The 15,727-nt window shown below is 36.3% G+C and overlaps 1 protein-coding gene across 4 annotated transcripts in view; it reads left to right on the forward strand.

Annotated features, from left to right (window-relative positions):
- Gpsm2 (G protein signaling modulator 2) overlaps window positions 1–15,727 on the forward strand; it is a 53,010-nt gene that overhangs the window by 34,861 nt on the left and 2,422 nt on the right. For all 4 annotated transcript variants that reach the window (XM_021265598.2, XM_004853605.4, XM_004853606.4 and 1 more), the window contains 4 exons: window positions 5,527–5,597; window positions 9,680–9,856; window positions 12,608–12,767; window positions 13,687–13,904. In XM_021265598.2, coding sequence (XP_021121257.1) covers window positions 5,527–5,597; window positions 9,680–9,856; window positions 12,608–12,767; window positions 13,687–13,904 — 626 coding nt within the window. The remainder of the gene's footprint in view (window positions 1–5,526; window positions 5,598–9,679; window positions 9,857–12,607; window positions 12,768–13,686; window positions 13,905–15,727) is intronic.

Below are 15,727 nucleotides of genomic sequence, written 5' to 3' on the forward strand. Positions count from 1 at the left end.
AGTATGAGCTGTATAATAGAGACTATGCTTTGTAACTGGACAATGGGCTAAAATGTTTTCCTGTGTTTGATTTTAAATAAATTATTTTGTAGGAATTCTCATCTTACAAAACGTCACTAGTCTTTATAGATTCCTCTAGCTGTGGACCCATTCCTTTGTTTCCTTTTATAACAAAATCTGAAAAAGATACCAGTATTATGCACTTTCTCACTTCCCTTTCTCTCCTGAACCCGCTCTACTCGAGTGTTAACCCCACACAGGCACTGAGATGACTTTTCAAGGTTTCCAGCAGCTCTCCATTTTACCAAATACATTGCTCAATTTTCAGATGCCAGCTTATTTGCGTTCCCAGCAATATCTCCTATAGCTGAACATTCCTACCTCAAAAGCCTCCAGTATTACACTACTTTTCTAGTTTGTTACTTGCAGTCTTTTTTTTCTTTTTTTTGGTACCAGGGATAGAATTTGGGACCTTGTGCTTTCAAGGCAGGCAGCGGAACCACTGAGTAAATCCCTGGCCCTGCTACTTGAAGTCTTTCCCCTCTCTCTTCTCTTCTTTTTCATCTTTCCCTCCTCTGAATTTGTAATCCTCAGGGTATAGTCTTGAACTTTTTTTTCCTCCCTCTCTCGTTTCCCTCCCTATTTTCCTTTAATTCTGATTTCTCCTATTCTATGTGCTAGGTCAGTGCTTCCAATAGAACTTTCTTTTTTTTTTTTTTTTTTTGGTACCGGAGATCAAACTTGGGACCTTGCGCTTGCGAGGCAGGCGCCGAACCCACTGAGCTAAATCCCCGGCCCTCCAATAGAACTTTCTATGATGACAGAAAAGGTTTTTTTTTTGGTACTGGGGATCGAACTCGGGACCTTAAGCTTGCGAGGCAGGCGGCGGAACCACTGAGCTAAATCCCCAGCCCCACAGAAAAGTTCTATATCTGTACTGTCCACTAAAATAGCCACTAGCTACATGTGACTGTTAAGCATTTGAAATGTGATTAGTGCAAAAGAGGAAATGATTTTTTAATATTATTTAGCTTTAATTAATTAAAATGTACAAAGCCATGCTAAGGACAATAATACACACGTTATAATTCCAGCTACTTGGGAGAGCAAGGAGGATCACAAGTTTGAGGTCAACCTCAGCAATTTAATGATCCTATCTCTTGAGTTTGGGACCATATTTATCACATTTCCATTTGAATCAAAAACTGAACATGTCCAAAACATGTTTCTCTCAAACACACTCTTCTGTCAGTCTGCTCCATCTCAGGAAATGGTGCTACTGTTTGTTCATTCAGGTGTTCAGGCCAAAAACCTAGATGTCATGCTTGGTCCTTTTTTTCCACTTATTTCTATGTCCAACCCATCAGAAAGCTTGCCTTTAAAGTATTACCCAAATCTCTCTCACCATGTGCACTGCAGTCTTAGTGCATGCCACCTGTGTCTCCAGTAGAAGAATCATCTACTTTTCTCAATTCCAGACTTGCCTCCTCACCCTCTGACTTTTCTGCATGACAGCAGGGGTGCTCCTTTAAAATGTAAATCATATGTCATTATTCTGTTCAGATCTCCAGAGAGATGCCCAACACATCTTGAACCACCTCATTTTCACCATGGTTAAGAGACCCAGCCTGCCTTTTTCCTAATACTTTTCTGCTTGCTCAGTCAGGCTCCATAAGAACAGGTTTTTATTTTTGTTTTTGTTTTTTTTTTGTCTCTTGTTCGATGCTGGATCCTTGTCTATTTCTCATGTTGGCTCAGGGTAAAGGAGTGGGGGGGGGGTCCCTTCTTTAAGAATCTGGATTCATAAGTCTGCTTACATACTCATTTGGAGTTTGATCTAAGAAACCCAATCCATTAAGGTGTTTTAGGCTAGAAGAGCTTCTAGGTAGTAACAGAAGGTCACTGAGATTGTAGCTCAGTGCCAAAATGCTTCTCTAGCATGTAAAGGGCCCTGAGAGAGAGAGACCTATAGATACACGCGCGCGCACACACACACACACAAAATATGGCCTAAAAATAAAAGTGTCTGAGTGGAAAAAGAATAAAATCCAACCACACAGTAACTTGTAAGAGAAATATCTAAAATATAAGGATATAGTAAGTCTGAAAATAAAAAGTATAGAAAGAAGATATACCATGTAAATACTAAGCAAAAGAAAGCTGGTATAGCTGTATGACAAAAGGTCAACGGGCTGGGGAAATTGGGGATATAGCTCAGTGTAGAGTGTTTGCCTAGCATGCACAAGGCCCTGGGTTTGATTCCCAGCACCCCCATGCCCAAGAAAGTTTTATTAAAAGTGAAAGTCACTTCACAATGTCAATTCCCAATGATTAATGAGTTTAATTCATCAGGAAGATAATTCCCAATGATTAATGAGTTTATTTCATCAGGAAGATAAAAGTATTAAATTTGTCTAGGCTGGGGGCTTAATAACAAAGTGTCAAATGTAGATAAAAGCAAAACTAATGAAAGAAATGATAAAATCTGAAATCATAATGGGAAATTTTAACACATCTTAGTAATTGATAGAAGATAAACCATACTCAGATCAGAAGACAAATTACTATAAAAGATGTCCATTCCCCCAAGATGACATAAATTCAGTGCATTTCTAAACAAATCTCAATTCTTTTGTGGACTTTGATGAGGTTATTCACAAATCTATACGAAACAAAAAAGGTCTGAGAAAAGCCAAAACATTTCTTGCGAAGAACAAGAAATGAGTCAGGCCTAGTGGTGCATGCCTGTGATCCCAGCACAGTGGGAGCCTGAGGCAGGAGGATGGTAAGCTAGAGCCCATCCTGGACAATTTAGCAACTTAGCGAGACCTTGTCTCAAAAAATTTAAAAAAAGGGCTGAGGATACAGCTCAGTTCAGAGACCCTGGGTTCAATCCCCATTACAAAAAGAGACAGACAGACAGAGAAGTGCTTTTTCTCTTTGCTTGCTGCAGACACAGAGACATACAAATCAACCAGTTGAAAAAAGTACTGTATAAAGCCTATATTCCTAGCATGTAGAGAAAATAAAATCCCACAAAAATAGATTCTCTATGAATTCGAAATTTAAATAGGAAAGATCTAAAGTAGTAACAATGATGACACTGGCTAGCACTTGGTGAGTGTTTACTCTTTACCCGACATCATGCTGACCCCTTTACAGACAGTGATGCAGTATCACCACCCAGCAGTATTATTATTCTTTACACATGAGGAAACCGAATCACAGAAATCGCAGAAAGTACCAAGGTCTTATCAAGATGAATGGCTGGCCTGGCCTTACAATCCATGCTCATTCAGTATGTTCTACTACCACGGAGAATATCTTGTTGGTTTCAGAAAGCAGAAGGACTTTCAAGACACAGAAATGAAAATCATTTAAAAAAGATAGACTTTGGGGCCGGGGATTTAGCTCAGTGGAGCCATGCCTGCCTCGCAAGCGCAAGGTCCTGAGTTCGATCCTCGGTACAAAAAAAAAAAAAGATTGACTTTAAAATAAAAAGTTTGGGGCCAGGGATTTAGCTCAGTGGTTTCCCCACCTGCTGCACAAGAGCAAGGACCCAAGTTCAATCTCCGGTACCAAAAAAAAATAAAAAAATAAAAAATAAATAAAATAAAAAGCTTAATTTCATTTTCTAAAAATAAATAAATAAATAAACGGAGTGGAAATATTTGTCACATAGGGCCAGGGATTTAGCTCAGTGGTTCCGCCGCCTGCCTTGCAAGTGCAAGGTCCCAAGTTTGATCTCCAGTACCAAAAAAAACAAGTGGGAAATATTTGTCACATGAATGATTAAAAAGGAATTCGTACCCAAAGTGTGTGAGAACTACTTGAAATTAAAAGCAGGACAGATAGTCTTAAGTAAATACAGTGCAAAATGATGACCAGAAATAAATTTAACTTCATTTAGTCAGTGTAAATCACACCGAAATATTATTATTATTTTTTTTTTACTTAAATTCTTTTATTGGTACATTGTAGGTATACAACACATTTACATTTCTCATTGGGAACTTGTACCTTTACATGATGGATCTTGGTTCTTATTTTTTCCCCATTCCTAGCCCTCCCTTCACGCCCTCCACCCTTCCCTATTTACAAAGACTTTGTTTCCATTATTTTCATTTCTCATAATTTTTCCTTTCCCTTCTTTCCTTTCCCCTACCCCTCCCACTTCCTCTTCCCCCTTTGCCCCTTTTCTTTCTACACCAAAGTATTATTGAAAGTCCATGCATTGAACAAAAATTTGAAAGTCTGATACCAGTATTGACATGATGTCAAGTAGTGGAAACTCTGATACAGTGGTGATAGGACAGAAATTGGTGTCTTTGGAAGAATTGGCAGCATTCTGGTGAAGTTAAACATGTACATATCTATGACCCAGAATATATCCTGCTACCAGTATGTATACCTGTTATCTAAACTGGATTGCTCCTGTACACCAAGAAAAATTACCAGGAATTTCTACAGTGTTGCTTACAATAGAAAAAATATTAATGTCTATCATTAGTATAACAGATAACTTCTCTTAAAATGGTAGTGGAAATGACTTAAACTAAACTATACATATTAGCTTGGATGGATCTCACAAACAAGGTTGCTCAAAGAAAGCAAATTGAAGAATAAAAACAGTATGATGTCTTTTGTAAACATTTCAAAACAGTGCACATAATGCTTTTTTGCTTAGAAATACATACATATGTAATGAAAATATATAAAAATGCAGGGAGCAGGGGATGTAGCTCCGTGGTAGAGGTGGGTTCCATCTCCAGCACCAGAAAATCAAGTGCTGGAAGAAAGAGGGAAGTTACAAGAAGAGTTACGCAAAAGGGAGTCAATGTGTTCCTAATGTTTTATTTTCTAAGCTACATTGTTATTAGGTATCACATATTCTTTATATCTTTGATAATACTTCTTAAATTTTAAAAGATTGATGGTTATGGAAATTCTTTGTACTGTACTTAATATTTTATAACTATTGAAAAAATTTTAAGAACCATTGCTTTTATTTAACTTGTTTCCTGAATTGCAGTGAACTCATCATCTAAGGAGATCTTAAGATGGAAAAGGGTAACTTAGAAGTATCAGTATAGTACTTGGGATGTTATTTCTATTCTTTTCTCAAAATTGAAGGCCTAAATGCTTTTCCTTATGCTTTTACTAACAGAAACCACTCTGGCTTGTTTGGTTTTCTTTAGACTGTGGATAATATTATACCAGTTATAATAAAATGCCTTTTCTAAATTAAGGGGTAATGTTAGTAACCAATAATGAGTTTCCAAATAAACTGTAACCTCTTTATATCAAAGCATTGTTGAGGGAGAGTGTGTATTTTTATGTAGCTGGTATGGAAAATATTCTTTAAAAAATACATGCTTGCATATGTTTCTTCATTTCATAAGTATTTGTACATCAGACTTTAGAAATGAATTATGTAGAAATGCTGAATTTATACTCTTTTTTTTTTTAATTTACACTCTTAAAGACTTCCTGGTTTATTTGAATTAATTTTTTGTTTTTACAAAGGTGCATGCCCCAAGTTGGGACGCCGACACAGTATGGAAAATATGGAACTTATGAAGTTAACACCAGAAAAGGTAGGGTGGTTTTTTTTTTGGTTTTTTTGGTACCGGGGATCGAACTCGGGTCCTTGCACTTGCACAGCAGGTGGTGAAACCACTGAGCTAAATATCTGGCCCAAAGGTAGGGTGTTTTTATGTTTTAAACTTTATAAACTGTTAGTTTTTAGTAACTTTTAAATAAAATGGCTTAAATAAGCTTTGTCATTTATAAATATCACTTAAAATTTTGCCTATAAGAAGTATCAAGGCTGGGGATTTAGCTCAGTGGCGCTGTGCCTGCCTTTCAAGCACAAGGTCCTGAGTTTGATCTCCAGTAAGAAGAAGAATCAGATACAGTATAGAAAGAATGTATTAGCATCCACCTGTGTGATTAAGAAAAAGACATATGGATATATGTCCTGTGTAGATTCATAAAACATGGAAAATTGTTTAAGAAGCTTTCTAATAATTATTGTTTCTGGGAAGAGAATTGGGTGTTTGAGGTAGGCTAGACTTACTTTGTATACCAGTTTGAACTATTTGAATAACTTTTAAATACTTACCATGTAAACGTATTACTTCTTTTTAATTAAAAAAATACCAGGAAGATCAAACAGGGGTGAAGAAGGTTTTTTTTAAGGTATGTAATATAGTAACATTGCCAAAGTTAATGAAATTTATAATCCAGAGGAGATTAGTCTTCCTGGCTGTTTTTGGAGAGGCATTTTTTAACTGTTGAAGAAGGTACATTTTACTCAAGATGTATCTTCCCTGGGCTTTGGCGCAGGGTGTGGGGGGCTACAGAAGGGGGCTACAGAACCTTTTTCATAATTCGAAAAAGGTTTTTTGGAGAACAAATAAAGCCTCTTTCTTCCACCTCTACTTAATTTTACATTGTTAAAATAGACTCTCATTCCTTTGTGATACTTTTTTGTTTTGTTCTGTTTTGTTTTTTGAGACAGGGTCTCACTATGAGGTTCAGACTGACCTTGCACTCTGTGTAGCCCAAGCTGGCCTCGAACTTGTGACAGTCCTCCTGCCTCAGCCTCCTAAGTGCTGGGATTACAGCCACCACACCCAGCTTCCTTTGTGGTACTTTTTTAAAAATGATTTTTATAGGGCCAGGGATTTAGCTCAGATTTAGCTGCCTGCCTCGCAAGCGCAAGGTCCCGAGTTCGATCCCCTGTACCAAAAAAAACCAAAAAAAAAAATGATTTTTATAAAATATCTTCCTTACAGCAACTTTAGAAAATCCAGCAAGGTTGAAGACATTGGCATAGGCAAAGACTTTATGAACAAAACCTCAGTAGCACAAGAACTAGCACAAAGAATCAACAACTGAGATCTCATCTTATTAAAAGGCTTCTGCACTGCCAGAGAAACCACCAGTACAGCTAAGAGACAATCTACAATGTGGGAAAAAATTTTTAGCAGCTGTACCTCAGACAAAGGTCTATTATCTGGAATATATAAAGAACTTAAAAAAATCAGACCCCCCAAATTTAAAGACCCAGTTCAAAAATGGGCATCTGAAATGAACAGACATTTCTCAGACAAAGAAGTAAAAACAGCAAATAAAACTATGAAAAAATGTTCAACATCACTGGTCATTCAAGAAATGCAGATGAAAACAACACTGAGAATGTTATATGATAGATACTGTTTTGCCATCAGTACTTGTGTGTCAAGAACATCTTTATGTGTCATTAGTCTTTTGCCCTATCATACTAACTAGCATATGATTTCATAGTACTGATACTTTTTGTGTGGATAGCTTTCAAAAAGTCCAGCATCTAATGGTCTTGGATTCATATCCAACGTTTTAGCATTTTTACAATTGTATAAAAACTCTGATAATTTCTGAAGAAATTTGTGACTGTCCCAAAATATATAGTTCTCGTCTTCTGAGTAGTTTTCAAACATAAATCTATTAAATTCACAAATTATTTTTTAAAACTCTAGGTCAAGAACTCTGGCTTTTGTTCTTCTTTTAGAAGGGACCTAATATACTGCCTACTAATAAGCAACAAAATTAATTTATTACCTTCTGCCTCCATCTGTAATACTAACAGGAATTTTATAAGAAGTTGACAAGATTCAGCCCTGTAATTCTCCAACAGCCAAGATTTATCTTTATTTTAAAATGTCTTAGTTATTGTGGTTTCTTTTGCTTACAATAAAATTGCTAGAGTTTTTATATTTTCTTACTCTCAATGAAGTAGACGTATACCTAAGGAGCAAAGGAGCCTGAAATATGATGCTTCTTGGCAAGGAGGGGGGTGAAAAGGAACTTTTGAGACTTGGATAAGTGGAAGTGTGTTTCTTCGTAGTCTCACATTTGGTAATTTTACCAACAATAGAACTGGTTGAGAGCTGGGGGCTGATCAGGGGATGTAGCTCAGTGCCGCCATGCTTGCCTGGCAAGCACAAGGTCCTGAGTTCGATCCCCAGTACGGGGTGGGGTGGGGTGGCTCAGTGGTAGAGCTGGTGTTTAGTACACACAAGGCCTTGGTTCTGTTCCCAGCAGCAAAAGGAAAAAAAACCTTGAATTTGTGGTTGAAAAAAAATAACTGTTTTTCATAACTTTAAATAGACATTGTTCCACTGTTCTACTCTTTTTTTTTTTTTTTGTACTGGGGATTGAACTCAGGACCTTGTGCTTGCGAGGCAGGAGGCAGCACCACTGAGCTAAATCCCTGGCCACTCTATTCATTTTTAGTGTTACGAGATAGATGTCCAAATAACTAATAACTTTATGTAATTATTTTTCACATCTCTACTTGGGTGTTAGGTGCAATTCTATGTTCTTACATTAAGAGCTATTTTCTTAGCCAGGCATGGTGGCACTGTCTATAATTTCAGCACTCTGGGAAGCTGAGGCCTGAGGATCACCAGTTCAAATCCAGTCTAGGCAATTTAGCAACTTAGCAAGACCTTGTTTCAGAATGATAAAAAGGCTGGGAATGTAGCTGGGGCAAAGGCCCTGGGTACAATTCCTGGTACCACATACATACATAAGTGCCATTTTTTTCTTCAATCAACAGAAAAGAAGTTTACTCTAGCAAATAATTTCCCTTTATAACTTGCATATGAAAAGGAATAAAAGGTTTAGTTCACTTACTAGCTCCATGTCTCCTGTACATGAGCTTCAGAGCAGGGATTACACCAATTTGTACCTTATAATAGGGGACTTGCTGAGTCAACACAGATGTTTTATATTTTAATTTAGGGTAGGGGTTATATGGCTTCCAACTTAAATTTGCATATGAGTGTGCATAAATTTTACTTATGAAAAAACGTACCTAACCAAAATTATCAATTATTATATACCATGGACCTTTACAATTATTTGCAAATACTTAAGACTCACTGTTAAAACTGCCAACATCAATGAACTTCGTACTGTGTATTTTCCCCTTGTACAGTACAGTAGTATTTGTTATTTTGAGTGTGTTGGAGATTGTCATGTGTACTTAAACCAGATTTAGAAAAAAAAATTTTTTTTTTAATTTTTTAAAAAACACATTAATTTTAGGGCCAGGGATTTAGCTCAGCGGTTTCACTGCCTGCTGCGCAAGCGCAAGGACCAGAGTTCGATCCCCGGTACCAAAAAAAAAACACAACACAGATTTAGACCTGTATCGGTTGGTTTTGCCTATTGAGAATTTAGTACTGTGTGTATTAGTGAAAACAATATAGCTTTATCGACAGAAAAATTACTAGTACTATATTAGGTTTTAGATGTTAATTTTTATGGTTAGAATTCTACATATACCCTAGATTTCCAATTGTAACAGATTTTTATGTAACTCACATCCAGAATATTTTGGCTCCTTCTCTGACTATGCAAATTTTATTTTTAAAGAGTTTTTGGCAAACATTTCTTATTCTTAGGCTCTTAAAAAAAACCATTTTTATGTTTTGAGAATGAGAAATCCAGAGTATGCATTTGCTATAAGCTTTTGAAAATAGTAAAATATACTGAAAAGAGGTTTAGTAAGAGATCTAAAATTTACCCCCATCCCATTAATAATGAATAAAGATGTCAGGTCAGTATTACAGGAAACCAGAGAGAGTTGAGGTTTGTTCATGTCCTGCTTTTCATTTATAATTTGTAGGTACAAAACTGGAACAGTGAAATACTTGCTAAACAAAAACCTCTCATTGCCAAACCTTCTGCAAAGCTACTCTTTGTCAACAGACTAAAGGGGAAAAAATACAAAACCAATTCCTCCACTAAAGTTCTCCAAGATGCCAGTAACTCCATTGACCATCGAAATCTGAATTCTCAGAGGGTATGTTTTATTTTATTTGGAATACTTACTTATTTTAATTTTCTTCTATTAATCCTAAATTTTGATCATTTAAATTAGACATTTAAAATATCTTTGTTACTCAAAGAATTTGTCCATATTTCCTTGTTTTCTAGCCTCTGCAATTTATTAAGTGTAATGTTAGAAATAAAAATACCATGAGCTTATGGATAAGTATCAAGGAAATCTCTAAGCTGGCTATCCTATAATTCTCATAAGAGGATCAAAGTAAGTTACAAGGAAGGTAGTTCATATTATCAAGTCCCTTTTTCAAGCAATGAAAGCCTTTGAAAGAATTTACTTTTTTCTTTTAACTGGAGATTTCTCTTGGCGGCCCTCTTTTCAGAATTCCATCTATATCTACACACCCTTATAATATTCTTTACTTGATTTTTGTCACTGGTTTCTTACACAGCTTTACTGGACTGTATATGGCTAACAAATGGAAAAATCATAGGGTGGATATAAATGGTTCAGGAATATTTTGTAGATGCAGAGCAGAAGTGGATCATATTGATTTACACTAACAATAATTAATATTGAGAAAGGAACCCTTCTCCATTGTTGATGGGAGTGCAGACTGGTGCAACCACCATGGAAAAATCAGTATGGAGATACCTCAAAGAACTAGGACTAGAGGTCCCATTTGACCCAGCTATTCCCCTGCTGGGTATCTTCCCCCCAAAATTAAAAGAATCATACCGCAGAGATATATGTGCACCCATGTTTATAGCATCACAGTTTGTAATAGCTAAAGCTCGGAAGCAGCCCAAGTGCCCATCAACTGGAGACTGGCTAAAGAAGGTGTCTTTTTTTATACAATGGAGTACTACTCAGCCATAAAGAACGAGAAATTAGAGTAATTTATAGCTAAATGGATGCATATTGAGGTCATACTCTTAAGTGAAATAAATAGGACACACATGTGTAAATACCAAATAGTTTCTCTAGTGTGAGAAACTGATAGTGTAAACAAGAGTCAAAATGATTAAAATGAATAATTGATAATTTGAAATAGGAAGAAAGGTCCAAAGACGAAGGGAGTGAAGGGAGGGGAAGGGTAAAGGAAAAGAGGGAAAGAAAAAATTATGAGAAAAGAAAAAAAATGGAAATGAAATCTATGTAAATAGGGAAGGGTAGAGGAGGTGAAGGGCACACAGGTAATGGGGAAAAAATAACCAAGATACATCATGTACAGGTACAAGCACCCAGTGATAAATGTAAATGAATTGTATACCTAAAATGTACCAATAAAAGAATTTTTAAAAAAATAATAATATTAATGGACATAAAACATCTTTAACCGGCAATTGCCTATTCATTCTTTTTTTTGGTTCTGGGGATCGAACTCGGGACCTTGCGCTGTGAGGCAGGTGTTGGCACCACTGAGCTAAATCCTCAGCCCCCTATTTATTCTTTTGTTTTGTTACGTTTTTGCTACTGGGGATCGAACTCAGGACCTTGTGCTTGTGAGGCAGGCAGCAGCACCACTGAGCTAAATCCCCGGCCCCTCCATTCATTCTTAAGAAGCCAACACAAATACTTTTGTGAACTTTTCCTAAAAATTAGTTAACAGCCCCTCCTAAGCCCATAACATTTTATGTCCCTATATTATAATACTTAAATTCTTATGAAAAGAATTTTTTTAAAGTTGCTTGTATTAAATGTGGCATTTGTCACTTCAATTTTGAATCCTTTTAAAAGTATTGAAAAGTCCCCTCCTCCTCCCAAAAAATCCATTTATTTACAGTTTATAGTTTTTCAGGATCTTCAAATCTTTAATACAAATACCTTGGAGCCAAGTGTGGTGGTATGTGTCCTTAATCACAGCTAACTTGGAGGTTGAGGCAGGAGGATCAAAGTTCCAAGCCAGCCTGAGAAATTTAGCAAGACCCTGTCTCAAAATGAAATTTGAAAAGAGCTGGGCTCAATGATAAGCTCTTGCCTACCATGCAAGGGGCCTGGACTTAATCCCCAGCACTGGAGAAAAACAAAAACAAACAACATTGAAAAGCATTCTGCTTGGAAAAATATACTTGCTTTCTTTATTAGTTTAACAGTTCTTACAAAGATAAGTTTACTTAAATGCTTTTGTAGAATCTTAAAAATGAACTTTGAGCCTAAGGTAGATGTCTGTATTGCTAATACAGCTAGCTGTGTGCTACATAGCAACATTTCCATCTGTGACAAACCGTATATAATAGGACATACCATACGCCTTAGGTGGGTAGTAGGCTGTGTATACTATCCAGGCTTTTGAAAGTATACTGCCATTCACATGATGTATTTCTCAATGGATTGCCATTTTAAGTGATACATGGCTGTATTTGCAAAACTTATTCAGTACCTATAGCGGTTCTCTCCAGACCAAGACCTAAGACTTAGAAATATGGGAATTAAAAGTTAAAATAACTAGAAATGGCCTTTTTAGTTGAATTGGTAATTACTTTATTACCAGTATTGCTACTTATATTCTTAGAAAATTAAAATTAAATATTGACCTTTAATTTTTTTTACTTTTCATTTTATTTTTTATTTTATTTTTTTAAAATATATATATTTATTGGTACATTTTAGGTAAAAAATACATTTACATTTATCATTGGGTGTTTGTACTTGACCTTTAATTTTAATCTTCATCCTTTACCTTTTGCATTTGGGTGCATCTTCCTGTTCATTAATGAGCTAAGGGTAATGATATTTAAATGTACTCAATTCTCTGCCAATGTTTAGAAAATCAGTGCAGAAACTATTGGAGATGAAGGATTCTTTGACCTGTTAAGCCGATTTCAAAGCAATAGGATGGATGATCAGAGGTGCTGCTTACAAGAAAAGAACTGCCACACAGCTGCTGCTGCAACTTCTTCCACTCCCCCAAAAATGATGCTGAAGGGTCAGTCATCTGTGTCTCTCCACTATTTTTTGTAGTTCTCCTTGATATTCTTAGGATTTATATCTGAGACTTTAGTTTTCATCATAGGATACTTAAAATGCTGGTATTTGTACAGTTAAAAACAAGATTTTTTCAGTTCCCTTACATCTGTGTTTAATCCGCTATGCTTTGAACTAACTCTATCAGTACTGCCTCTCTTTTCTTTGGAGCTGGGAAAAATCTGACTTTAAAAATGATGGGCTAAGGATATTGCTCAGTGGTAGAACTCTCGCCTAGTGAGTGTGAGGCTCTGGGTTTGATCCCGAGCACTAAAAAATAATGAAAATGATGGTTGTATATACTTTCCTTATGATTGTATATAATATGTAAATATTTCATATCTGGAATAGAAGAGAAAAGCCTTGACAGACTGAAGAGGCAGATTGCTAAGACTGAAACTGAAGCTAAGGCCTAAATCTTAAGAAAGGTCTAAAATAGGTTCTTTAAATTTTCCTGTTTCAGCTACTAAAAGACCCCTACCATAGACCAAGACTTGCCAGCAACACTTGACCCTCAGTTTAGTTCACTAAATAGTTCCATCCAGGAAGTGGAAGAAAAAACACTATCCCACTCATCCTTGTCCAAGCAGTTTTATTAAAAAAGTTTACTCACCTCACACAGACTAGGCCTGTACTTTATAGTTACATTTCAGGTGAGCATTAGACAGAGCTGAATAATCTCCATGTGGCTCCTTTGAGTTTCCTTCTTTGCTGCCTGCCACTAGAAGGCACAGCCATCTATCTAGTCAGGGTCCATGAGAGACAGTGCTAAAGCAGGAGGACAAAGCAGGTATTTGGGCTGGTAAGGCAGAAAAGAACTGTGCATATAATGTATGTGTTGAGATGTTTTGTTAAGATTTTGAATTTTTTTCTATTTATAGCACCATCTGTTTCTGTGGTGTCCCCCAACACAGATGAATTCTTAGACCTTCTCGCCAGCTCACAGAGCCGCCGTCTGGATGACCAAAGGGCCAGCTTCAATAATTTGCCAGGGCTTCGTTTGACAAAAAACAGCAGACAGTCGGTACTTGATCACCTAATGACTAAGGACAACAAAGATCCTGATGAGGGCTTCTTTGACATCCTTGTAAAGTGTCAAGTATGTCTGCATGTTCTTTTCATTCTGTTTATAGGTTAGATGCCTTCCTATATAGGAAGTTTATTTTGTATTAGGAAGTTATTATTTATTGTCCATCATTCAGAAAACTATTGAATACCACTTACTATTTGAGGTATTAAATGTAAATTTGAGGTATTGCTTTTTAAAGGACCTTAAATTTTAGTGAGAGGTGAACACATACACACATATATAGATAAAAAAATGCATGCATATATATAGTGTGACAGAAATATGGTAAATGTTTAAATTTTTTTAAAAACTATTACAGTAAGACACATTTATGAGATGTGATTTTTTTAAAATATAGTGAATGCTGCTGCCACATTCCATCCAATGGAAAGGCAGATTCCTAAAATCATAATGTTTCCTCATCCACTTTATTCATTGGATCTGGCACCATGCAACTTCTGACTCTTCCTAAAATCAGATGTTTTGAATCAGTTCAGGACATTGAGATAGCCATGACAGCACAGCTAAAGACACTCATGAAAGAGGACTTCCAGAATTGCTTCAAAAGTGGCAAGAATGATAGAATAAGTGTTTGAAGTGAGGGAGAATATATATATATATATATATTTTTTTTTAATTTATTTATTTTTTTTTGGTACCGGGGATCGAACTGAGCTACTTGAGCTTGCGCAGCAGGCAGCAAAACCACTGAGCTAAATCTCCAGCCCTGAGGGAGAATATTTTGAGGATGATTAATGGCAATGTGTCTTTCACTGTAATAATTTTTTAAAAATTTAAATATGCACTGTATTCTTTGATACTACACCATATATATAGACATGGAAGTAGATATGTACACACACACACGCACAGAGAAAGTCAATGATAACTGCTATAAAAAATGAAGAATGATAAGGGATGAAGCGTAATAGGTAATCATGAGTGGTGGGATGGTAGGGGAGTGTCTGTTTTAGATAGGGTGGTTAAAGAAGACCTTTCTGGATTGCATTTTAAACAGACTTGAATGAAGTAAGGCAGACAGCCATGTGAATAGAGAAAGAGCATTCCATGCAGAATCAGCAAATCCCCTCTTGGATATAATAGCTTAACAGCTTCAAGTATGATTAGCTCCTAGGTAGGTCATGATGATATCTTGTGTTCCAATGGTGTTAGGAAGCTATTGGAGCATTCTGAAAGATCACCTTGGATACTGACAGAAATAAGTCGAGTGGCAATTGTTTGGGTACAAAAACCAGCCAGGAAGCTAACATGAACAAGGGTGGTGATAGGGGTACAAGTAGAATGGAGACACATTTTGAAGTTATGTTTGGTTAGCAAGACCTGTTAATAAACTGAATAGGGGGCCTGAGTAAAAGAGCTCAAGGATGGTTTCTGTCTTTCTGGTGTGAATAATAGGGTGAATGAATGGTGACAGAAGACTAAAGTCTGGGGAGAAAAAGCAAGAATTTTAAATAAATATGAGATATTGAATTAGATAATGTAATGGTGAGGTTGAATAAGCAATTTATAAAAATGAAGCTTGAGGCAGAAGTAAATTTATGAGACATGAGCATATAGCTGGCATTAAAGCTCTTCAAAAAGATTACATCCAAAGAATAAAGAAATAGGAAGACGCATTCCCAAATCTTCTAGTTCAGGCTGGGGATGTGGCTCATGATAGAGCACTTGCTCAAGGTCCTGTGTTTGATTACCAGTACCACCACAAAAAAAAGGTAAAATCTACTAGTTAAAGAGAGAAAAATGACCCAACAAAGCAGCAGTAGCCAGAGTTGGAAGAAAATCCAACCAGAGTGTGGTATGATGGTGGAAGCCAAGTGAAGAAATTATCGTAA

This window comes from Heterocephalus glaber, unplaced genomic scaffold (genome assembly GCF_053883595.1).
Source record: "Heterocephalus glaber isolate CG9 unplaced genomic scaffold, H.glaber_assembly_v1.0 deba00001442, whole genome shotgun sequence".
Classification (NCBI taxonomy): domain Eukaryota; kingdom Metazoa; phylum Chordata; class Mammalia; order Rodentia; family Bathyergidae; genus Heterocephalus; species Heterocephalus glaber.